Here is a 24,327-nt window from a genome sequence, read left to right on the forward strand (position 1 = left end):
ATTCTCCTGTTCCCTGGATGCTGCCTGACCTGCTGCGCTTTTCCAGCAACACATTTCCAGATGAAATTCTTTGTCAGCACAGATTTTGGAAGAACCTTGTGACTGAAATTGGTAACATATATGCTAAAAGGGCTACCAAGCTATTTTAGAATATCTGTCTTAGCTTTAGCTGCCATTTAATGTCATTTACAGTTTATAACCAACCACTTATAGTTAATTTCTGCCGATTCTGGTTTTGATTATGCTTTCCAACAGAGGATTTAGTGCTTGCTTTGTTTGACTCTTGTATAGTAAAAACTCTTATGATTAAATCATGGAATCTTGTGACTTTTAACTAACTGGGAGTCCATTTTTCATTTCAAAAATAAACCACTCGTCTCAATTAAGTCATAACAACAATCAATGGGAATATTTCCAATGCTAAACCAAGTAACGTGGATGCTGGAAATCTTAAACAACAACAGAAGTAGTTGGAGAAATTCAACAGGTCTTGCAGCATCTGTGGAGAGAAAGCAGACTCAATATCTCAAGGTCAGTGACATGAATAAGGGTTCAATGTTGCCGCTTAGAACTATTTGTCATCTGTCATCCCATTCACATCGATTTATAATGACTTGAAGAGTTCCTCGTGGCACAGTGATAATGAAGGTCCAGACTCAAGTCCCACCTGCTTCAGAGGTGTATCACCATACAGCTGAACTGATTGATTAAGAAATACCTATAATGACTTCTGATTCCTTAAATTTAAAATTATTATCCCTCAATTTAAATAATTCATGGCCTCATCACTCCCTGTCTTTTCCTGACTCTATTCCTAGAACTTTCCATTCTTTTGACCCACTGCATCACTTCCAATTGCTCCTAATCAGGCCTTCAGCCACCTTGGCCCAGAACTCTTAAATTCCCTCCCACCAACCCTTAACGTCTCCACATCCGCCGCCTCCTCTCGGTTCCCCCATTAAAAACCACCTGATCTTCAATACACCCTCCTTTTGGTCTGCACCAATTTTTTTCATATGATGTCTCTGTCAAGTCTTTGAGATGTTATTCTGCATTAATGTTATCAAAACACAAATTGTTACTAATAAGATTGTAAAAATAATATGATTGTCCATAAATAATATAACTTTAGTGACTGTTAGTAGGGTTAGTAGAATCATGCTATTCAAATTGTTTTGAATGAAGGCACAGACTTACATTTGCTAAGAGGACTTGTTTGCTGACGGTGACTGGTTTCTTGATTGATGGTTCTGATGGTGATATTCCAGCTGGTCTCTTCATGGAGGGGGGTACTCCAGCTATAGGAAAAAAAAAACACGTAACCCTGGAGTCTTCAAAATCCTAACTGACCATTCAACACTATTTCCCTTTTACAGAGCTCAACAGTATAAATTTGCAATAAAACTCTTTTTTAAAAAAATAACTGATGCACTTCCATACACAAAAGCCACCAACATAAATATAATTTTCATTGCTGAGATTACAGTTAAATTACGGCATGTCTGTCTCTAATATAATCATTCCATCTCAAGTAATTCCTAGTATGCAAAATGCTTGGACTTGTGATAACGTATTAATGTAAATCTTTATGGAGTAAATCTATTCAATAAAAATTATACAATTGATATTTATTTCATTACAATACCATCCACATTCACCCTCCATATAGTACCCCCTGAGCAGCTGTAGCTTTAATCTAGAGACTCCACATTGCCTTGCAAGGAATTTAATGCCTGCTGGGACATTCAACTCAAAGAAACTCAATTGGACTCTGTAATGCATTTGAGTCAATTCCAATATCTTACTATCCTTACTAGATCTGGTCTACAGCGACATGGTTGACTCTTAACGGCAGTTTGGGATAGGCAGTAAATGCTGGCCCAGCCAATGACACTCATTTCATGAACCAATAGGGGAAAAAAGAAGTCTTAGACACATTCGTAATTTCCTTCCATTTTCTTTCTCGAAAATGTCACTGTGGTGTAAACCATTACCCCATGTATTGAATACAGTAATAAACTTTATTTAGTCTTAAGCTTAAAGAATTTGCTATGGTTAGAGAACAAAAAGGCTTCCATTTCCCAAGATTTGGAGATGCTGGTGTTGATCTGGGGCGTCATTCCTGAATGGCACACCCTCCTCATTCCTGAAATTCTCCTGCTCCTTGGATGCTGCCTGACCTGCTGCACTTTTCCAGCAACACATTTTTAAGCTCTGATCTCCAGCATCTGCAGTCCTCACTTTCTCCTAGTTGATTTTAACCTACTGCGAATCCTCTTGCAAGGATATCTTCCTTGAAGAAGCTCTCTTCCTCCCTCTACAAGGATTTCAGTGAGTCCCTCTCTCACTGCACCCCCCAGTTCATGTCCTCCTGCTTGGCACACCCTCTTCATTCCTGAAGAAGGGCTTATACCCGAAACGTCGATTTTCCTGCTCCTTGGATGCTGCCTGACCTGCTGCGCTTTTCCAGCAACACATTTTTCAGCTTTGATCTGGGGTGTACAGAGTTAAAAATCACACAACACCAGGTTACAGTCCAACAGGTTTAATTGGAAGCACTAGCTTCACCTGATGATGAAGGAGCGTCGCTCCGAAAGCTAGTGTGCTTCCAATTAAACCTGTTGGACTATAACCTGGTGTTGTGTGATTTTTAAGTCCATTTCCCAAAGTTGTTTCTGATTTCTCCAAAACAATCGGTGGAGACTAATAACTATGAAGTTGGAACCAAATTAGCTTTTCCTCTTTCTATTGGGTAAATGGGGGAAACTCCTTGGCCACTGCTGCTTAGAGATTGTTGTCAGATTGATTCAGATTTGTGTTTATCCATCACTCTTTCATATATCCAGTGATATTACACCTGAAAAGGGAGCAGCAGTAGCATGGAAGACATTATTAGCAAATTGATGACAAAGATAAACTTGGTACCAACATTTTCAGCCAAAAGCTTGGTGGGGAACACACGTTCATTGTGACCACAAACTTCAAAGCTGCAGTGATGAAGGAGTTCCTCCATTCAGAATGAGGAAGGGATATTTTCAGCTCCTCAAAGCTTGCAATGTGACCAAGTATCAGTTTTGGTTTGAGTTTCGTAGTCACTAAACTGCCATGACCCATAACTGTGCCTTCACTTCTGTCTTGTCTCATTTTATTCAACTTTGAACATATATCAGCCTTTTCTTTTCACAAGACAATCGCTGTTCCAGATGCCCTTAAGTCAACCACCTTGATCAGATGGGCCAATGAGTTGAGGAGTGGCAGATGGAGCTTAACCGAGATAAATATGAGGTGCTACAATTTGGTAAGGCAAATCAGGACATACTGGTAAGGTCCTGGGGAGTGTTGCTAAACAAAGAGACCTTGGAGTGCATGTTTACAGTTCCTTGAAAATGGAGTCGCAGATAGACAGTGGAGTGAAGGCGGCATTTGGTATACATGTCTTTATTGGTCAGTGCATCGACTATAGGGGTTGGGAGGTCTTGTGGCTGTAGGCCATTTGGTAAGGCCACTTTTGGAACACTGCATCCAATTCTGGTCTCTCTCCTTTCAGAAGGATGTTGTGAAACTTGAAAGGGTTCAGAAAAGATTTACAAGGATGTTGCCAGAGTTGGAGGGTTTGAGCTATAGGGAGAGGCTGAACAGGCTGGGGCTGTTTTCCCTGGAGCATAGAAGCAGAAGGGTGACTTTATGAAAGTTTATAAAATCATGAGGTGCATGGATAGGATAAATATACAAGGTATTTTATCCAAAGTAGGGGAGTTCAAAACCAGAGGGCATATGTTTAAGGTGAGAGGGGAAAGATTTAAAAGGGATCTAAGGGACAAGATTTTCACACAGAGGGTAGTGAGTGTATGGAATGAACTGCCAGTGGCTAGTACAATTACAACATTTCAAAGGCATTTGGATAGGTATACGATTAGAAATGGTTTAGAGGGTCAGATGCTGGCAAATGGGACTAGATTTCTTTAGAATATCTGGTCAGCAAGGACGAGTTGGACTGAAGGGTCTGTTTTTGTTCTGTACATCCCTACAACTCTAAGTAGAAACAGCCTGCATAGTGGGTGGATTGCACCTGCAGGTTCCTTTGCCCACAATACATTGACATTACTTTACTCTGACTGAAACAAGCTATAAAATTACAAATCTTCAAGTTTTAATGAAAGTCAAAATCAAATCAGAATTCCAAAACGCAATGGAACTGCAATGGCTCCGTACCATGAGTCTGGTTGGTGAAATAGTTGTAGAACTGAGAAACATAGGTCAGAATGCTTAACCGGTCTGGGACACGCATGGCCACCATATCCTCTGGGTCCAAGAGTGCTGGAATTCCCAGCTCCTGTTCAGCCACTTCAAATGCCTATGGAAACACAAACACACAGCAAGTAAGTGCTAGCTGTTTAAAGGACTAATAGGGAACACACACTTCCAATGAGTGAGTTACCATTGTCAGGCACAGCAATAGGAGCTCAAGAACCTCATCATTCAATCAGACATTTGATTGCCTTCTGAACTCAATGGCAAGTTCAGAAATTTCAGACCATTTTTTCCACCTCATTTGGTTAATGTTAGCTGTGAGTAATGATTCTGCTTTCCCCATTTATACTTCCTCCAGACCCAGCTTTTATTTCTTTACTAGTTCCACTAGCATCTCCCTTTAGCCTTGCACCATCATTGTTTCTGCCTTTAATTTCTCCTGCTTTCTAACTATCACAAGCCTTTTGTTCTTTCCATTACTGTACGTACTTAAAACCTGCTACATCACAGTATAGTGGATTAGCACTGACTGGAAGTTACCCTTGTAAACAGTATGAACGTGTTATTTAGACCAGGACTCCTACTACCTTTGGGCAGCAAGCACTGCTGACTCACAGTGCCAAGGAGCCGTGTTCGATTCCAGCCTCGGGCGACTGCCTGTGTGGAGTTTGCACATTCTCCCTGTGCCTGCATGGGTTTCCAGTTTCCTCCCACAATCCAAAGATGTGGTTAGGTGGATTGGCCATGCTAAATTGCTCATAGTGGTCAGAGATATGTATGTTAGGTCAGTCAGCTATGGAAATTCAGGGTTCCAGGGATAGTGTAGGATGGTGGGTCTGGGTGGGATGCTCTTCGGAGGGTCAATGTGGACTTGATAGGCTGAATGGCCTGCTTCCACACTGTCTAGATTAGAGTGGTACTGGAAAAGCACAACAGATCAGGCAGCATCTGAGGAGCAGGAAAATTGACATTTCAGGCAAAAGCCCTTCATCAGAAATGGCAGGAAAATCGACATTTCAGGCAATAGCTCTCTAATCTAGACTCTGGTTTCCAGCATCTGCAGTCCTCACTTTTGCCTGCTTCCACACTGTAGAGATTCTATGATTTCCACTCCCCTTTTTGTGTAATAAGTCTAATTATAAAATACTACCTCTTCGTTCTGGATTCCCCAGACCAGAGGAGATGTATGGATACTCAGAGACTCCTAATCAAAGAGATAATTTCTAATCTTCTATATTAAGCAGAATCCAAATCCAGCGTGGGGAGTTTGCACACTCTCCCAGTGTCTGTGTGGGTTTCCAACAGGTGCTCCAGTTTCCTCCCGCAGTCCAAAATGTGCAGGTTAGGTGAATTGACTATGCTAAATTGCCCATAGTGTTCAGGGATGTGTAGGTTAGGTGTCAGGGAAATATACAGTAATAGGGTATGGGAATGGGTCTGGGTGGGATGGCCTTCAGAGGGTTAGTGTGGACTTGTTGGGCCAAATGGCCTGTTTCCACACTGTCAGAATTCTGTGAATCTCTAATATTTCAAGATCTCCTGAAACCTTACTGACCTGTTATCACATTATAGTGGATTAGCACTGACTGGGAGTCCTCCATGTAAACTGTACGAACATGTTATCCAGACCAGGACTCCTACCACCTTTGTGTAATTAGCATGATCTCAAAGTACCATTACCATGGGAGCAAAATATGCACAAGCCCTGTACAACTCTTTCTTACCTTGAAATGCACAAAAGAATGGTGGCAAAATGGTATGCTATGAACATGTCAAGTTGTTTAATCCAATAACCCTACAATTAAAGGAAGGAGCACGATCTAGAAATTCATTCAGTTCACAGATCAGAACAATCTAGCAGTTAAAGTAGTTGAATGAGAATAGAGACCAACTTTAGCTGCTCCACCAGGAAGTGTCTAAACAATTATTATTCATTTTAATGAGTTGAATGGTTACAAGTAAAGGAAATCTTTCAGCCAGTCAAGTCTATGTCAACTCCCTGCAAGGGCAGTTCAGCTGATGTCACTCCCCCACCCCAAAATTACTTCCCTTCAAATGTTTGTCCAATTACCATTCACTAGCCACAACTGACAGTGTCCACCACTCTCTCACTTGCCACAGAGAAAAATATTTCCTTCAACCACTGAAATATGCAAACAGCCAGGTCTCTACTTGTGTTTCCTCTTGAACTGGATCCTTAGACTCTCACAAAATCTCTACACTGTAGATAGCGGTGCACTGACCCTTCGAAGAGCATCCCACTGAGACACTATCCCTGAAATCCAGCATTACCATGTTAATCCACCTCACCTGCACACCCCTGGATACCACAGGGCAATTTAGCATGGCCATTCCTCTTAATCTTCGAACTGTGGGAGGAAACTGGTGCACCCAGCAGAAACCCATGCTAACATGGGCAGAATGTGCAAACTCCACCCAGTCAGTCAATCAAGGGTGGAATCGAACCTGGCTCCTTGGCACAGAGTCAGCAGTGCTAACCACTAAGCCATTGTGCTCTCCTTGTTCATTCGACTAAAATGAATCATTTCACACTTTTTACTTCTTAAATTTCAGCTGCACAATGTCAACCCGTACCACCAGACTGTGTGCTCTGGAATTCGACTGCTAACCCCAAAGTTCTGAGTTTTGTCACCTGCCAAATATGGAAATTGTCCCCAAGTCCATGTCATTTACATGGACAAAGAAAAGCAGTGGCAGTAGTGAGCTGAATGCTGACAGCTGGGAACACCAACAGGTACCTTGCTACAGGCTGAGAAACAACCACTCACTACATCTCTCAATTTGCTGTCACTCAGCCAACTTTCTAATCACACTGCTGTAGACTGTTCCATTCCACAGGCTTTAACTCTGCTGATAAGTCTGTTATGCGGCACTTTAGCAAACATTTTATAATGATACCACAGACACAACGACATCACCCTGGGTGACCATTTTACATCTCCGCCGTCTGTAGGAATGTCAACTATCCATTAATCCACTATCCAAGTGGCTTGCCATTTCAATAAACCAGAAAGGTTCAATCAAATCAAAATTTCAAATTTTCATCAATTGTGTGGTTCTAAGTACATTGTTCAATGCTGGTGTGTATGGATTGTATGTTCAATAAAATGGAGAATCCTGGTCATAATCCTCATGATTTCAGAGGGAACAGAAAAAATCACACAAAAAAATCATTTGATTTGATATATTATTTTCACTGTAACCGAGGTACATGGGACAAGTTTTATTTTGCATGAATACAGGCAGATCATAACACACAAAAATCAGAGGATGATCGAACAGAGCAAGGAATACAAAGCTACGGCTGCAAAGAAGGCGCACAAAAAGCAATCCAACATGAGATTTGAACTTTGAGAGGTCCATTCAGAAGTCTCAGAACAGTACGGAAGAAACTGTTCTTGAAGCTGCTACCACATGCAGTTAAGCTTTTATATCTTCTGCCTGACAGAAGAGGTTAGAAGAGATTATAACTGGGATGGGAGAAGTCTTTGATGATGTTGGCTGCCTTTTCAAGACAGCAAGTGTAGATGAAGTCAGTGGATGGGAGTATGGCTTACATGATGGACGGGACTGTGTTCACAACTCTCTTTAGTTTCTCACTGTTCTAGGCAGAGCAGTTGCCATACCAAGCCTGATGTATCCAGGCAGAATGCTTTCTATGGTGCATCTATAAACTTTGATGAAAGTCCTTAAAGGTATGCCAAATTTCCTTAGCCTTCAGAGGAAGAGGAGGCATTATTGTGCCTTCTTGACCATCCCATCAACATGGATGGTCCGGCACAGATTATGATTGTCACTCCTAGGAACTCGATGCTCTCGGCCATCTCCACCTCAGCTCCATTGATACAGGCAGGGCATGCCGTCCACCTTACTTCCTGAAGTCAATAATCAGCTTAGCTTTGATGACAGTGATCATTATCTTTACACCACGCCACCAAGCACTCGCATTTTGTATGCTGTCTTGTCACTGTTTGATATCTGGTCCACAACGATGGTGTTACCAGCAAAAGTGTAGATGGAGTTTGCACAAAATTTGGCCACACAGTCATGAGTATACAGGGAGTACAGTAAGGGGCTGAATATCCATCCTTGCGGGGCACCAGTGTTGAGGATTATCATGGAGCAGGTGTTGTTATCTATCTTCACTGATTGCAGTCTGTTGGTTAGGAAGTTGAGGATGCAGTTGCAGAGGGGAGAGCAGAGACCAAGGTCTTGGAATTTGGAGATTAGTTTAGCTAGCATTACAGTGCTGTAGGTAGAGCTGTCTTCAGTAAGTAGAAGCCTAACATAGGTATCCTTGTTACTTTCCAGGAATGAGTGATAGCAACCATTTTGATAGCTGCATAAAATGGGGTGGGGGGTGGGTGGGTCTTGTACAATGGCAATATCCTTACCTCTGAGCCAGAAGGCTCATATTTCAGTCCCACCTGCTCTACAAGTGTCATAACAAGTTGATTATCTCGAGGATTCTCTCAAGATAAACTTGCACGTTGAGTCAGTAGTTAGGAAGGCAAATGCAATGATGGTTTTTGAGATGACTTGAATATAAGAGCAGGGATGCATACCTGAGGCTCTATAAAGCTCTGGTCAGACCACATGTGGAGCATTGTGCGCAGTTTTGGGCCCCATATCTCAGGAAGGATGTCTTGGAGCATGTTCAGAGGAAGTTCAGGAGAATGGTCTCAGGAATGAAAAGCCTAACACATGAGGAACGTTTGAGGACTCGATGGAGTTTAGAAGAATGAGGGGAGATCTAATTGAAACATACAGAATACTGAACGGTCTGGAGAGAGTAGATGTTGGGAAGATGTTTCCATTGGTGTGAGAGACTAGGACCCGAGGGCATAGCCTGAGAGGAAAGGGAAGGCGCTTTAGAACAGAGATTAGGGAAACGTCTTCAGCCAGAGAGTGGTGAATGTATGGAATTCACTACCACAGAAGGCTGTGAAGGCCAGGTCATTGAGTATATTTAAGAAAGGGATAGATAGGTTCTTGAGTATCAAGAGAATGAAGGGTTATGGGGAGAAAGCGGGAGAATGGGGTTGAGAAACTTATTAGCCAGGATTGAATGGTGGAGCAGACTCGATGGGCTGAATGGCTTAATATCTGCTCCTATGTCTTAAGATCTTATTATCTAGCTCCATAATGGGTGTTTTAAGAACATCAAATTGGTAAATTGCGATGGAGCTGAAAGACACAAAGCATGCTAGTGCTCTATGACACAAATAGCCCTGCCCTGACAGGTCTCACCTAGGAGATACAGGTCAGAACATGTTTGAGAAACTCAGCAGGTCTGGCGTCATCTGTATAGCGAGAAACAAAGTCAATGCTTCAAGTCTGTCCTAATCCCAGTTGATGTCATTACTGGGCAGGTCAGATCACAGACAGAAACCTGGCCTGATAGATCTATTTTGATTTGGTTTTAACCAAGTGGTGTCTCGCTGAAACATAAGCATGCACTGCTGCAGATTTGGCTCCAACAATAAAACAGATGTTTATTAAAAGAAATTAAGATAAAATAGAATAAATAAAACTACTAATAACACAAATGCAAAGATTTTGAAATTAACAGTAAAAATATAAACCCATTAATTCTAAAACGCTTGCAGAAATATTGAAAATAAGATAAGGATATGCCTTTCGGCCTTCAAGACTGCTCTGCCTTTGATATGATGGTGATTGATTACCCTACTCAGTACAATGCTTTCCCTTGTGCTCCATGCTCTTTGATCCCTTTAGCTCTAAAAACTACATACCTCTTAATAACATTAAATATTTTGACCTCATCAGTTGTCTACATCGGCTCACACTATGTGAAAGAATTTCTCATCTCAGTCTTAAATGGTTTACTCCATAACCTTAGAATGTGGCCCCTGGTTCAGGCCTCCCTAGTCATCAGGAATAGCCTTTCTGTGTTTATCCTGTCTAATCCTATTAGAAATTTATACGTTTCTGAGATTCACCCCTCATTCTTTTCCACTCTAGTGAATACATGCAATGTGCTGTCTTAACACGCCAGCCCTGCTATTCCAGAAATCAATCTGATTAACCGTAATTGCCAGAACATTCTTCCTCAGATAAGGAGACCAAAACTGCACACAATACACCAGGTATGGTCATACCAAGCCCTACCAATTGCAGCATGACATCTCTGCTCCTATACTTGATGCTTTCGTTAAGAATACCAATAATCTCTTCTTCACCTGCATGTTTACTTTCAGTAACTGGTGCACAAGGACACCCAGGTCTCGTTGCACATTTTTCTTTCTCAATCCATTATCATCCAGAAAAAAATCTGCCTCCATGTTTTTGCTACAAAAGTGGAAAATCTCACTTATCCACATTATACTTCATCTGCCATACATCTGCCCACTCACTTAACTTGCCCAAATCACACTGAAGCATCCTCCTCACAGTTCACCCTCCTACCCAACTTTGTGGCACCTGCAAAGTTGGAGATATTATACTTAGTTCCCTCATCTAAATCATTAATCTAGAGTGAACATTGGGGGTCCAAGCACTGATCCTTGGATTTCATACCCGCCAAACCAGTTCACTACTCATGTCAGTATATTACCCCCAAACCCAGTACTTTAATTTGACACGTTAATTTATTTTGTAGGACCTTATTGAATGTTTTCTAAAAGTCCAAGTAAAGTCCAAGGTTGTTCTGCTATAATGCAATAGTTGCGTTCCACGGCAACGTTGCTCTATAGAAAGTTGTGCTATGGAAAACTGCAATAGAGTATCGGACTGTCAAAGATTCATCATAGAATATTGCTATATCCATTTAGCTGAAAGTTTGCGTTACCCAAATAGCGTCCACAATTCGTCAATCATATTATAGCCAATTCACACTGACAAAACACACGCTATACCAGAATGACCTGCACATCTACTAGGTTCCTCCTTATCCTCTACTAACCATATCTTCGAGAAAGGCTGAAGGATTTGTAAAGCTTAATTTCCCTTTCATAAATCCATGCTGACTTGCATTGTCAGTGAATCTTGTCACTAAACTCGAAGTCATAGAGATGCACAGCACAGAAACAGACCCTTCAGTCCAACTCACCCATGCCGAACAGATAGCCTAAATAAATCTAGTCCCATTGCCAGCATTTAGCCCATATTCCTCCAAACCCTTCCTATTCATATACCCACCCAGATGCCTTTCAAATCTTGTAACTGTACCACTACTCCCTCTGGCAGTTCATTCCATACACGCACCATCCTCTGCATGATGATGTTGACCCCTAGTCCCTTTTATGTCTTTCCCCTCTCACCTTAAACCTATGTCCTCTAGTTCTGGACTCCCCCACCCTGGGGAAAATACCTTGTCTATTTACCCTATCCATAGCCCTCATGATTTTATAAACCTCTATAAGGTCACCCCTCAGCCTCCGAACACTCCAGGGAAAACAGCCCCAGCCTATTCAGCCTCTCCCTGTAGTCCAAACCCTCCAACTGTGGCAACATCCTTGTAAATCTTTTCTAAAGCCTTTCAAGTTTCACAACATCTTTCCTATAGCAGAGTGACCAGAATTGCATGCAGTATCCTAAAAGTGGCATAACTATGTCCTGTACAGCTGCAACATGACCTCCCAACTCCTGTACTCAATCTATACACTGACCAACAAAGGAAAGCATACCAAACGCCTTCTTCACTATCCTATCTATCTGCGACTGTACTTTCAAGGAACTATGAACCTGCACTCCAAGATCTCTTTTAAAATAGATTCTCCCATTTTCTGTACAACTGATGTCAGGCTAACCACTTTACAATTCCATGTTTTCTCTCCCTTTCCTTTTTGTTTAAATAGTCAGGTTACATTAGCGACAATCTAATTCATAGCAACTGTTCCTCAAATCTTGAAAGATGATCAATGTATCCATTATTTTTAGAATCACTTTCTTAAGTACTCTAAAATGTAGATTATTCCTTCAGTTTCTCTCCTTGATTACACCACATTTCTCAATATTTTTAGGATGTTGTACCCTGCTTTAAGACAGCACCAAAACATGTATTTAATTGGTCTGCAATCTCTTTGATTCCCATTATAACTTCCCAATCTTTATCTCTTTACATACCTGTAGAAGCTTTTGCAATCAGTACTTAGGCTGCCTGAAAGCTTGCACTCTTACTTGATCCTTTTGTGCGCTTTTGCTAAAATTTAAACTGCCCCCAAACTCCAAATGTTATTTTTTTCTAACTAATTTGCATGCCCCTTTCCTGGATATAATACTATTCCTAAATTTGCTCTCAATCATTGTCAGACTATCTTCCCCATTTTAGTTTTGCGCCAAACAGGAATGAACGTTGCTGCAATTCCTTTAATTATCTAAGTGTTTGTCATTGGATATTGACCCCCATCATCACAATGCTCCCCAAGTTATCGTCGTCAGCTCATGCCTCACACCATCATAGTTTCCCCTATGGATGGCTCAGTGGTTAACACTGTAGCCTTACAGCACCAGGGACCTGGAATCGGTTCCAGCTTCCGGCTACTGTCTGTATGGAGGTTGCATGGTCTCCCCGTGTCTGCATGGATTTCCTCCGGGTGCTCCAGTTCCTCCAACAATCCAAAGGTGTGCAGGTTAGATGGATTGGCCATGCTAAATTGACCCATAGTGTTCACGGATGTGTAGGTTAGGTGGATTAGCCATGGCTACAGGATAGGGTAAAGGGTTGAGTCTAGGTGTGGTGCGAACTTGATGGGCTGCTTCCACACTGTATGGATTCCATGATTCTATTTAAATTCTTACCCTAGTCTCAGAACTAACTATGTCAGTAAAATGAAATATTATGGCCACTCTCTCCCAAAGGGGCATTGCACAGCTAGACTGCAAATTATCTTTTTCTCACTACACAATACGCAACCTAGAATGTTGAGTCTTGAAGGGTCATTGGACCCAAAATGTTAACTTTGCTTTCTCTGCATGAATGCTGCTAGACCTGCTGAGTTTCTCGAGTAATTTCATTTTTCTGTCCCAACTTAGGATGGCTTGTCAAATCGATTCCTCAATGTATTGATCCAGAAAACCAGCGCATACACACTCCAGAAACTCTTCCTCTCGAGGTATTGTTACCCCTCTATACATTGGAAACGAAAACAACAGCTTTTGTGTTGAACCCAGAACATCCCTAGGACAGTACTCACATCAGTGTCCTTGTCTCTGATATCTCACTAGGTTTAGGTCATTCATGACTCTAACTTTCAGTCTGAAATTGCAGTCAGCTTCTTTCTGGAAGTAGGAGGAAGTGAGGACTGCAGATGCTGGAGATGAGAGTCGAGAGTGTGGTGCTGGAAAAGCACAGCAGGTCAGGCAGCATCCGAGGAGCAGGAGAATCAACGTTTTGGGCAAGAGCCCTTCATTAGGAATTCCTGATGAAGGGCTGTTGCCCAAAACGTCGATTCTCCTGCTCCTCGGATGCTGTCTTACCTGCTGTGCTTTGCCAGCACCACACTCTTTGTGGAACTATTCTATACCAGAGCTTAAACGTACACAGTTTTAAGTAACCTCTTCTGGATTTTATCCCAGTATTTCTGGTCTGGGACTAACACAAACACTTTACTCCTGAGTAACACTGGTCTCTAGATCATTCCTTTCGCAGGAGCACTAGTCAATATAAGCATCTTCAAATAAAGACTCCTCAGGAACGCACAAAACTCAAAGTAAAACCAAAAGTTCCAGAAGTATTTGATTTATTATTGTCACATGCACCTAAGTACAGTGAAAAGTTTGGTTTGCGAGCAGTACAGTCAGATCATAATAAACAAGGACATACAGAGCATATGATGCTGTGATACAGTGAGATATATAAAGTTATGACCGCACAGGTGGTGCACAAAAGATTAACATTAGATTTGAGATGAGTGAGGACCATTCAGCAGTCCAATAACGGCAGGGAAGAAGCTGTTGGTGCGCATGTTCAAGCTTCTGTACCTTCTGCCTGGCAGAAATGTTTGGAAGAGAGTATTACCAGGGTGGGAGGGGTCTTTGATGATGTTAGCAGTCTTTCCATGGCAATGAGAAGTCTAAATGGAGTCCATGGAAGGGCGGTTAGCTTCCATGAGGGTCTGAACCGTGTTCACAACTTTCTATAGTTTCTCATGGTCCTGGGCAGAGCAGTTACCATACCAAGCCATTATGCATCCAGATAGAATGTTTTCTGAGGTGCATCTGTAAACTTTGGCAAGGGTCCCTATGGACATGCCAAATCTCCTAAGGCTCCTGAGGAAGAAAGGCTCTGCCTACTTGACAGTCACATCTTTGTCGACAGTCCAGGACAGACTGTTCTTTTAGGCCCCACTAGTTACTTTGCTGAGCCCCAACACACTTTAGGTAAGCAAAAAGCTAACAGCGATGCACAAAAACCCACTAATTCTAACAGAAGCCTCAAAAACTGTTCTAAAAGAAATCACCATGGCTCAGAAATACTCACAGGCTAGTTATTAATTCAGACTCTCAAAAAAAATCACAGTAGAGTAATGAAATAGAAAATTGGAAACAAAGTAGGAATAAGTGGATCTTTTTCTAAATGAGTTGGTTAAAGCAAGAATTGGAACTAGGACACCAGCTATTCACATTGTATGTTAGTGATTTAGATGACAGAACTAAATGAAATATCTCAAAACTTACAGTTGATGAAATTGGTTGGGAGGGTGAGTTGTGATAAGGATGTAGAGATGTTGCAGTGTGATTTGGACAGCTATCCACCTTGGTAGCAAACACAAGGCAGATTATTATTTGAATGGCTGTAATCAACAAGACCTGGGTGTCCTCATGCACCAGTCTCTGAAAGTAAGTATGCAGGTGCAGCAGGCAGTAAAGAAGGCAAACTGCATGTTGGTCTTCATATCGAGAGGATTCAAACTCTGGAGCTGGGATAACTTGCTGCAATTGTACACGTGGAGTACTGAGTGTTAAGGGAATCTTTCTGAGTGGAGTCTCAATACACTGGAATCATTCTGAAGGTTGCAACCGTATAAAATGATATTTAAGTCACTTTTGGAATATTGTGTACAGTTCTGATCACCATATTACCAAAAGGATGTGGAGGCTTTGGAGAGGCTACAGAAAATACTGGCTTGGACAGTATTACCTAGGAAGAGAGATTTGTTTTCACTTGAACATTGGAGGTTGGGGGGGGGGTCGTCGACCTGGTAGAAACTTACAAAAATAATGAGAGGCATACATGAGTGGATAGTCTGAGTCTTTTTCTCAAGGTAGAAGTGTCGATTACTGGGGGACATAGGTTTATGCCAAAAGGAAATTTTAAGGGAGATATAACAGTCAAGTTCTTTTTTTTTTTACAGAGGCTGTTAAGTGCCTGGAATATACTGCAGGTGGAGGTAGCAGATACAACTGCAAGGTTTAAGAAGGTGCCTCAACATACTCATGAATAGACAGAGAATAGAGAGAAACAGACCAAATATAGGCATAAGGTTTTTGATTAGAAAGGTTGGGTCAGCACAGTGGCTCAGTGGTTAGCACTGCTGCCTCACAGCGCCTGGGACTCTGGTTCAATTCCCGCGTTGGGCAATTGCCTGTGTGGAGTCTGCACATTCTCCCCGTGTCTGTGTGGGTTTCCTCCGGGTGCTCTGGCTTCCTCCCACAATCCAAAGATGTGCAGGTCAGATGAATTGGCAATGCTAAGTTGCCCACAGTGTTCAGGGGTGTGTAGGTTAGGTGCATTAGTCTGGGGTAATGGGTAAGGGAATGGGTCTGGGTGGGTTACTCTTTGGAGGGTCAGTGTGGACTTGTTGGGCATAAGGGCCTGTTTCCACACTTTAGGGGTATTACGTGTCAGTGTAAGCTTGGTGTGCTAAGGGCCTGTCCCTGTGCTGTACTGTTCTATGGTCTCCTGATTGGAGAAGGATGCTCTACCTATAGAGGGAGTGCAAATTGATTTACGGGAAGGCAAGGCAGATGTATGAGGAGAGAATGGGTCAGTTAGGGGTGCATTCACTGGTGTTCAGAAGAATGTGGAGGGGAATTTCATAGAAACCTATAAAATAATAAACTGGACAGGTCAGATGCAGGAAGGATGTGCCTGATGGTAGGAGATGTCCAGAACCAGGGGTCTAGTTTAAGGAGAAGAGGTAAACCTTTTAAGACCAGGATGAGGAGACATTTCCTCACCTAGAGCAGGAAGCCTGTGGAATTCATGACCACTGAAAGCAGTTGAGGCCAAAAGATTGTGGTTTCAAGGAGGAGGCAGTTATTGCCATTCGAGTGAAAGGGATCTTTTGGGGGGGTTGGACTGGGGCAGGGGGGGAGGAGAGATGGAGTTTGACATGGAGGAGGATTGGGGTACTGAGCTTGATGACCACTGTCACCATAATAATTAGCAGAGCAGGCTCAAGGAGTCAAAAGGCCGACAAATGCTCCTATCCTCAATGTTTCTATTGACTCAATGACCAAAAATTCAAACTTACAAAATAAATGATATTAAAAGATTACAGTCGACATCACAAGTTTGTGATCTTTCACTAGAACTGGGAGTAGTTCAAGATGACACAAGTAGATGCAAAGAAAGTGGGGTGGAAGGCATGAACACAATAACTGCCTGGAAATCAGGGAACTAAATGACAAATAATGATGGCACAAAGCAAATGGAACAAGTGAAAAAAGAAACAATGGATACTGCAGAATCTTTACCAAGATCTAATATCCAAAAGAAAACCAGGAGGAATGAGTGAAATTATTGAACTCAGTGCAGAGTTTGGTAGCTGAAAGAGGAGGTGCTGTTCTGTGAATCAACATGCACCTTCAGTGGAGTTATGTAGGGTACTCGAAGGTCAAGTGAGGAATGGGCCAAGAATTAAAATGACTGACGTTTGTAAACACTTCTCTCCACCATCAGCCTGTTAGGCCATGCAGCTAGAACAGAAACAAACGGATCAGTAATATCTGATGATCCGTGTACGTTTTACTGAATTTAGAACACTCACTCCTTTATAAATAGATCTGAAAGGAAAACATAAAATGATGTCATCAGTTACACAGCTGCAACAGGGCAGAAGACAGTGAGAAGCTGGAGCTAACTGGCACAGTTTAATGGGAACTGTGCCCAAACATGCGACACCCTGACCTGTTCAACCATTGCTTGAAAAACACAGTTTCAATATCAATCCCCTGGATATCCCAGCACATGGACAGATTACATTACATTACAGTGTGGAAACAGGCCCTTCAGCCCAACAAGTCCACACCGCCCCGCCGAAGCGCAACCCACCCATACCCCTACATTTACCCATTACCTAACACTACGGGCAATTTAGCATGGCCAATTCACCTGACCTGCACATCTTTGGATTGTGGGAGGAAACCGGAGCACCCGGAGGAAACCCACGCAGACATGGGGAGAATGTGCAAACTCCACACAGTTAGTCGCCTGAGTCGGGAATTGAACCCGGGTCTCAGGCGCTGTGAGGCAGCAGTGCTAACCACTGTGCCACTGTTCCGCCCACATACTGATCACAAACTAATTGGCATATTCAGCTTACAAAATAACACCAAGTGAGGGCATACATTGGCAGCAAGCAAACACACTCTGGGTATGTGTGAGGCAGAGGAGGGAGACAGAACCCCTTGTAAATACCTTCAGACCTGTTTGCTGACGGTGAACCACGCTCAGGGAGAACATTAATTAAGTCCCTACACAATCAGCTGATTTTCCAAATTTCACCCTGACTGGAGACAATCAAGCATCTGTTTGCTCCCTCAGACCGCAAACCTCCGGTTAAAACATGCCTGCAGCCAACGATCACTTAGATCACAGACACCCAACCCAAACCCCACCCTCCCCGTATTGCCAGACCTCAAAAGAACAACACCCAGATCCTGAAGACTACCTCCAGAGATGCTCAAGAGTGCGCACCCACAACCCCTGACTCCCAGAGCCACATAACACACCACCCAGAGGCACGAGACAGAGTCTCAACACCACAAAACACTGCCCAGACCATGCAAATGTCAACCTTTCACACAAAGTGCTGACGGTCTTCACTTGGTCGCCCCAATCTCCGACTGGACCTCCCGGACCCGCACCAATCCCCAGCTGGAGCTCCCGGATCCTCCCCAATCCCTGACAGGAGCCCCCGGATCCTTCCCAATCTCGGACTGGAGCCCCTGGATCCTCCCCAATCTTCGACTGGGGCCCCCGCACCCTCCCCAATCTCCGACTGAAGCACCCGGATCCTCCCCAATCCCCGACTAGAGCCCCCGGATCCTCCCCAATCCCTGACTGGAGCTCCCAGATCCTTCCCAATCCCCGACTGGAGCCCCCGGATCCTCCCTAATCTTCGACTGGAGCTCTCGGATCCTCCCCAATCTCCGACTGGTGCCCCCATATCCTCCCCAATCCCAGTCCCCGGATCCGTCCCAATCACCAGCTGGAGCTCCCGGAACCTCCCCAATTCCAAACTGGAGCTCCCGGATCCTTCCCAATCCCAGACTGGAGCCCCCGGATCCTCCCCAAACTCGGACTGGAGCGCCTGGATCCTAACCAATCCCTGGCTGGAGCTCCCGGATCCTCCCCAATCCCTGACTGGAGCTCCCGGATCCTCCCCAATCCCAGACTGGAGCCACAGGATCCTCCCCAATCTCGGACTGGAGCCCTCGGATCCTCCCCAATCCCCGACTGGAGCCCCTGGACCTTCCCCAATCTCCGACTGGAGCCTCCGGATCCTCCCCAATCCCAGACTGGACCCCCGGATCCGTCCCAAATCCTGACTGGACTCCCGGATGCTCCCCAGTCCCTGACTGGAGCGTCCGGTTCCTCCCCAATCCCCGACTGGAGCTCCCGGACCCTCACCAATCTCCGACTGGACCACCCGGATTCTCCCCAATCCCCGAAGGGAGCCCCTGGATCCTCCACAATCTTCAACTGGAGAAATCCCGGATACTCCCCAATCCCAGACTGGAGCCCCCGGATCCTCCCCAATCTCCGACTGGAGCTACCGGATCCACCTAATCTCAGACTGGAGCCCCCGGATCCACCCAATCCCTGGTTGGAGTCCCTGGATGCTCCCCAATCCCTGGTTGGAGCTCCTGGATCCTCCCCAATCTCCGACTGGAGCCGCTGGATCCTCCCCAATCTCCGACTGGAGCCCCTGGATCCTCCCCAATCTCCGACTGGAGCCCCTGGATCCTCCCCAATCTCCGACTGGAGAAATCCCGGATCCTCCCCAATCTCCGACTGGAGCCCCCGGACCCTCCCCAATCTCCGACTGGAGTCCCCGGATCCTCCCAATCCCCGACTGGAGGTCCCGGATCCTTCCCAATCTCCGACTGGAGACCCCTGATCCTCCCCAATCCCTGAATGGAGCTCCCGGATCCTCCCAAATCTCCGACTGGAGCTCGCGGACCCACCCCAATCTCCGACTGAAGCCCCCGGATCCGTCCCAATCACCAGTTGTTGCCCCCAGATCCTTTCCAATCTCTGACTGGAGCCCACGGATCTTCCCCAATCTCCGACGGGATCGCCCGGTACCTCCCCAATCCCTGACTGGAGCCCCCGGAACCGCTCCAATCTCCGGCTGGAGCTCCCGGATCCTCCCCAATCCCAGACCGGCTGGAGCTCCCGGATCCTCCCCAATCCCAGACTGGATCCCCCGGATCCTCCCCAATCCCAGATTGGAGCTCCCGGATCCTCTCAATCTCCGGCTGGAGTCCCAGACCCTCCCCAATCCCAGACTGGAGCTCCCGATCCTCCCCAATCTCAGACTGGAGATCCCGGATCCTCCCCAATCTCAGACTGGAGCCCCTGGATCATCGCCAATTCCCAGTTGGAGCCCCTGAATCCTCCCCAGTTCCCGGTTGGAGCCCCTGGATCCACCCCAATCCCTGACTGGAGCCTCCAGATCCTCCCCAATCTCAGTCTGGAGCCCACGGATCCTCCCCAATCGGCACTCCCGGATCCTCCCAAATCCCCGACTGGAGCCCCCTGATCTTCCCCAATCCCCGATTGCAGTCCCCGGATCCTCACCATTCCCCGATTGGAGGTCCCGTATCCTCCCCAATCCCAGACTGGAGCTCCCAGATCCTTCCCAATCTATTGCTGGAGTCCCCGGATCCTCCCCAATCTCCGACTGGAGCGCCTGGACTCTCCCCAATCTCCGACTGGAGCTCCCGGATCCTCCCAAATCTCCGACTGGAGCCCCCAGATCCTCCCCAATCTCCGAATGGAGCTCCCTGATCCTCCCCAATCCCAGACCGGAGCTCCCGGATCCTCCCCAATCCCTTACTGGAGCCCCCGGATCCTCCCCAATCTCCGAATGGAGCTCCCGGAACCTTCCCAATCTCCGACTGGATCCCCCGGATCCTCCCCAATCCCAGACTGGAGCTCCCGGATCCTACCCAATCTCTGGCAGGAGCTCCCGGATCCTCCCCAATTGGAGCCCCCGGACCCACCCAAATTCCCGGTTGGAGGCTCTGGATCCTCCCTAATCCACGACTGGAGCCCCCAGATCCTCCCCAATCTCAGTCTGGAGCCCCTGGATCCTCCCCAATTCCCAATTGGAGCTCCCGGATCCTCCCCAATCTCAGACTGGAGCCCCCGGATCCTCCCCAATTCCCAATTGGAGCCCCCGGACCCTCCCGAATCCCCGGTTGGAGGCTCTGGATCCTCCCTAATCCACGACTGGAGCCCCTGGATCCTCCCCAATCCCAGATTGGAGCTCCCGGATCCTCCCCAATCCCAGATTGGAGCTCCTGGATCCTCCCCAATCTCAGACTGGAGCCTCCGGATCCTCCACAATCCCTGGTTGGAGCCCCTGGATTCTCCCCAATCTCAGTCTGGAGTCCCCGGATCCTCCCCAATCTCCGGCCAGAGCTCCTGGATCCACCCCAATCTCCGACTGGAGCCCCTGGATCCTCCCCAATCTCCGACTGGAGAAATCCCGGATCCTCTCCCGGATCCTCCCCAATCCCAGACTGGAGCCCCCTGATCATCCCCAATCCCAGATTGGAGCTCCAGGATCCTCCCAATCTCCGGCTGGAGGCCCAAGACCCTCCCCAATCCCAGACTGGAGCCCCCAGATCCTCCCCAATCTCAGACTGGAGTCCCCGTATCCTCCCCAATCCCCGGTTGGAGCTCCCGGACCCTCCCCAATCCCAGACTGGAGCTCCCGGATCCTCCCCAATCCCAGACTGGAGCTCCCGGATCCTCCCCAATCCCAGACTGGAGCCCCCTGATCATCCCCAATCCCAGATTGGAGCTCCAGGATCCTCCCAATCTCCGGCTGGAGGCCCAAGACCCTCCCCAATCCCAGACTGGAGATCCCGGATCCTCCCCAATCTCAGACTGGAGCCCCTGGATCCTCGCCAATTCCCAGTTGGAGCCCCTGGATCTACCCCAATCCCTGACTGGAGCCTCCAGATCCTCCCCAATCTCAGTCTGGAGCCCACGGATCCTCCCCAATCGGAGCTCCTGGATCCTCCCCAATTCCCGACTGGAGCCCTTGCTCCTCTGCATACCCTGCTCGGGTCATTACATTTCCCACCCAGCTGTGATCAGAGTCTCAGGATCTTCACTCTCTGTGGCCCACCCCACTGTCTCCATTTCTGGATTTGTGAGGGTCTACACCCATTAGTTGTCAACGTGTATTGTAATTAAACAGCAACTGCATCACCCATGCTGGGTCAGTATAAAACAGCAGATTTCTCCAGACAGTGTCAGGCTTCTTGAAGATACCACGCTGTCCCACACAGGACCACGACCAACACTTCAAATTCACAAATCTGTACAGCTGCCAGATAATCGTAGGGAAAGGACCAAATTAATTGAGCTTCATTCAAAATTCACTGTAACCGCAAACATTTCAACCAGAAAACAGCTTCATCTTTGTCAAGCACTCTCCAAAGCCTCAAAGTCACCACAAGACTTGTTAAATTCATAAAGCTCAGAAAAGGCCCTTCAGCCCATCAAGTCTACAGAAACATTACCACTAAAAGTGCACTAATCCCAATTTCCTGCACTTGTCCCAAATCCTTGCATGCTACAATATGTGTAGTACTCTTCCAAATATTTTTTTTTGAAGTTGTAAGGTTTCTAGCCTCCACTAACTTCCCAATCAGTGCATTCCAGGTTCCCAGTGCTCACTGAGTGAGGAGGCTTATTTTCTGAAATCCCCTCGGAATCTCCTGCCCCTTACCCTAAAACTGTGCCCTCTCGTGAATGATCCCTCAACCAAGGGAAACAGCTGAGCTCTAATCACCTGTCCATGTCCCTCCCAATCTGATACACCTGAATCACCACCTCGGTCTGCTCTACTCTGAAGAAAACAATCCAAGCCTTCCTAGTCTCACCTGAAAGCTCTATTCTTTCCATCCCAGGCAACATCCTGGTGAACATCCTCTGTACCTTCCTTGTGGTATCACATCCTTCCTGTGGTGAGGTGACCAGAACTACACACGTCACTCCAGTTGCAGCCTGACCATCGCTGTATACAACTCCAACATTACCTCCTTGCTCTAACATTCTACTCCACGACTGATGAAAGCAAGTCTTGAACTAAATGGACTCTGGAATCTCACATCAAATTCCTCAATGGCCATCTTTCAACTAGCTCCGAGGGAGCAGCACCACTTCTGTAACTGTAGCTGATGCCTGCAGCCTCCAGCTGGGATACTGAAAGGCTTTGATAGATTTAAAAAGAATGCATGAGTAAGGAAAGCACCTCAGATGGTTTGCACTTGGTCAGTAAGTTGGGGGACTGGCCTACTATGGTCCATCAGTGACAAATATATTGTATGGATCAAACTTACTCTCACCTTCTGCGAATGAATGCTGTTATCAGCACTGCACTCAGACCCAAGTGTGACATCAGCACACATGTATTTTATTCAAGCTGATAATTCACTCAGCTTCCAGCAGATCCGTATTAGCTCTTACAGCACAATCCAATTACTTAATTGAATTAAGGGTTTCTGAAATTGCCTGATCTCAATTCTCCAGTCACCTGAGGCAGCACTAGGATCATTATTTTTCTCTGTGTAGTCCTGGGTGTACAAGGCACAAGTTCAAAATATGAAAGAATTATGAAGTGTGAGGACAGTAGTCTTTGATTTCAATTTAAAATCAGCCAACAGATTTGCAGAGTGTTATATCTGTGCACACTACAAACTACACACATTAATAATAGAACCCTGTGCTATGTAAAGGAATCTGTACATAGAATGTACCTTTTTTTACATTCACTCATGGGTCATGGACATTGTTGGCTGGCCAGTATTTTATTGCCTGGCCCTAGCTGCTCTTGAGAAAATGGTAATGAGCTGCCTTCTTGAAGTTCATATGCTGGGGTAGACCCACAATGATACTGAGGGAGTTCCAGGATTTTCAAGCAGGAAGACTGACGGAACAGAGATATATTTTCAAGTAAGGTTGGTGAGTGGCTTGGAAGGGAACTTACAGGTGGTTGTGTTCCCATATACCTGCTGCCCTTCTAGAAATGGTCGCGAGTTTGGAAGGTGCTGTCTGAGGATCTTCGGTGAATTTCTGCCGTGCATCTTGCAGACAGTACACCCTGCTGCTACTGAGCATCGGAGGTGGAAGGAGTGGATGCTTGTGGGTATGGTACCAATCAAGTGGGGTACTTTGTCCCGGATGGTGTCAAGCTGTTGTGAAGCTATGGTGAAGCTGTACCCATCCAGGCAAGTGGGAATTATTCCAGCACAGTCCTGACTTGTGCCTTGTAGATGGTGGACAGGCTTTGGAGAGTGAGTAGGTGAGTTACTCAGCACAGTATTCCTAGTCTCTGACCTGCTTTTGTAGCCACTGTGTTTGTGACAGGTCCAGTTGAGGTGCAGGTGAATCTGTGGCGGATATGGAAGTTTCCTTTGGGGCCTTGGAGGGAGGTGAGGGGGGAGGTGTGGGTGCAAGTCTTGCACCTCCTGCGGTTGCAGAGGAAGGTGCCGGGACCACAACAAAACGACGGTTGGAGGAAGAGCGCCTCATCTTCCGCCTAGGAACCCTCCAACCACAAGGGATGAACTCGGTTTTCACCAGTTTCCTAATTTCCCCTCCCCCAAGTCCCTCCTCCCTAC

At 45.8% G+C, this 24,327-nt stretch overlaps 1 protein-coding gene across 1 annotated transcript in view; it reads right to left on the minus strand.

The window, feature by feature from the left end:
- LOC122542340 (MICAL-like protein 1) overlaps positions 1-24,327 on the minus strand; it is an 80,788-nt gene that overhangs the window by 49,915 nt on the left and 6,546 nt on the right. The window contains exons 2-3 of the mRNA XM_043680008.1: positions 4,213-4,354; positions 1,198-1,298 (exon numbers count right to left, since the gene is read on the minus strand). Coding sequence (XP_043535943.1) covers positions 1,198-1,298; positions 4,213-4,297 — 186 coding nt within the window. The 5' untranslated portion in view covers positions 4,298-4,354. The remainder of the gene's footprint in view (positions 1-1,197; positions 1,299-4,212; positions 4,355-24,327) is intronic.

The sequence above is a fragment of the Chiloscyllium plagiosum genome, chromosome 39 (assembly GCF_004010195.1).
Source record: "Chiloscyllium plagiosum isolate BGI_BamShark_2017 chromosome 39, ASM401019v2, whole genome shotgun sequence".
In the NCBI taxonomy this organism is placed as follows: domain Eukaryota; kingdom Metazoa; phylum Chordata; class Chondrichthyes; order Orectolobiformes; family Hemiscylliidae; genus Chiloscyllium; species Chiloscyllium plagiosum.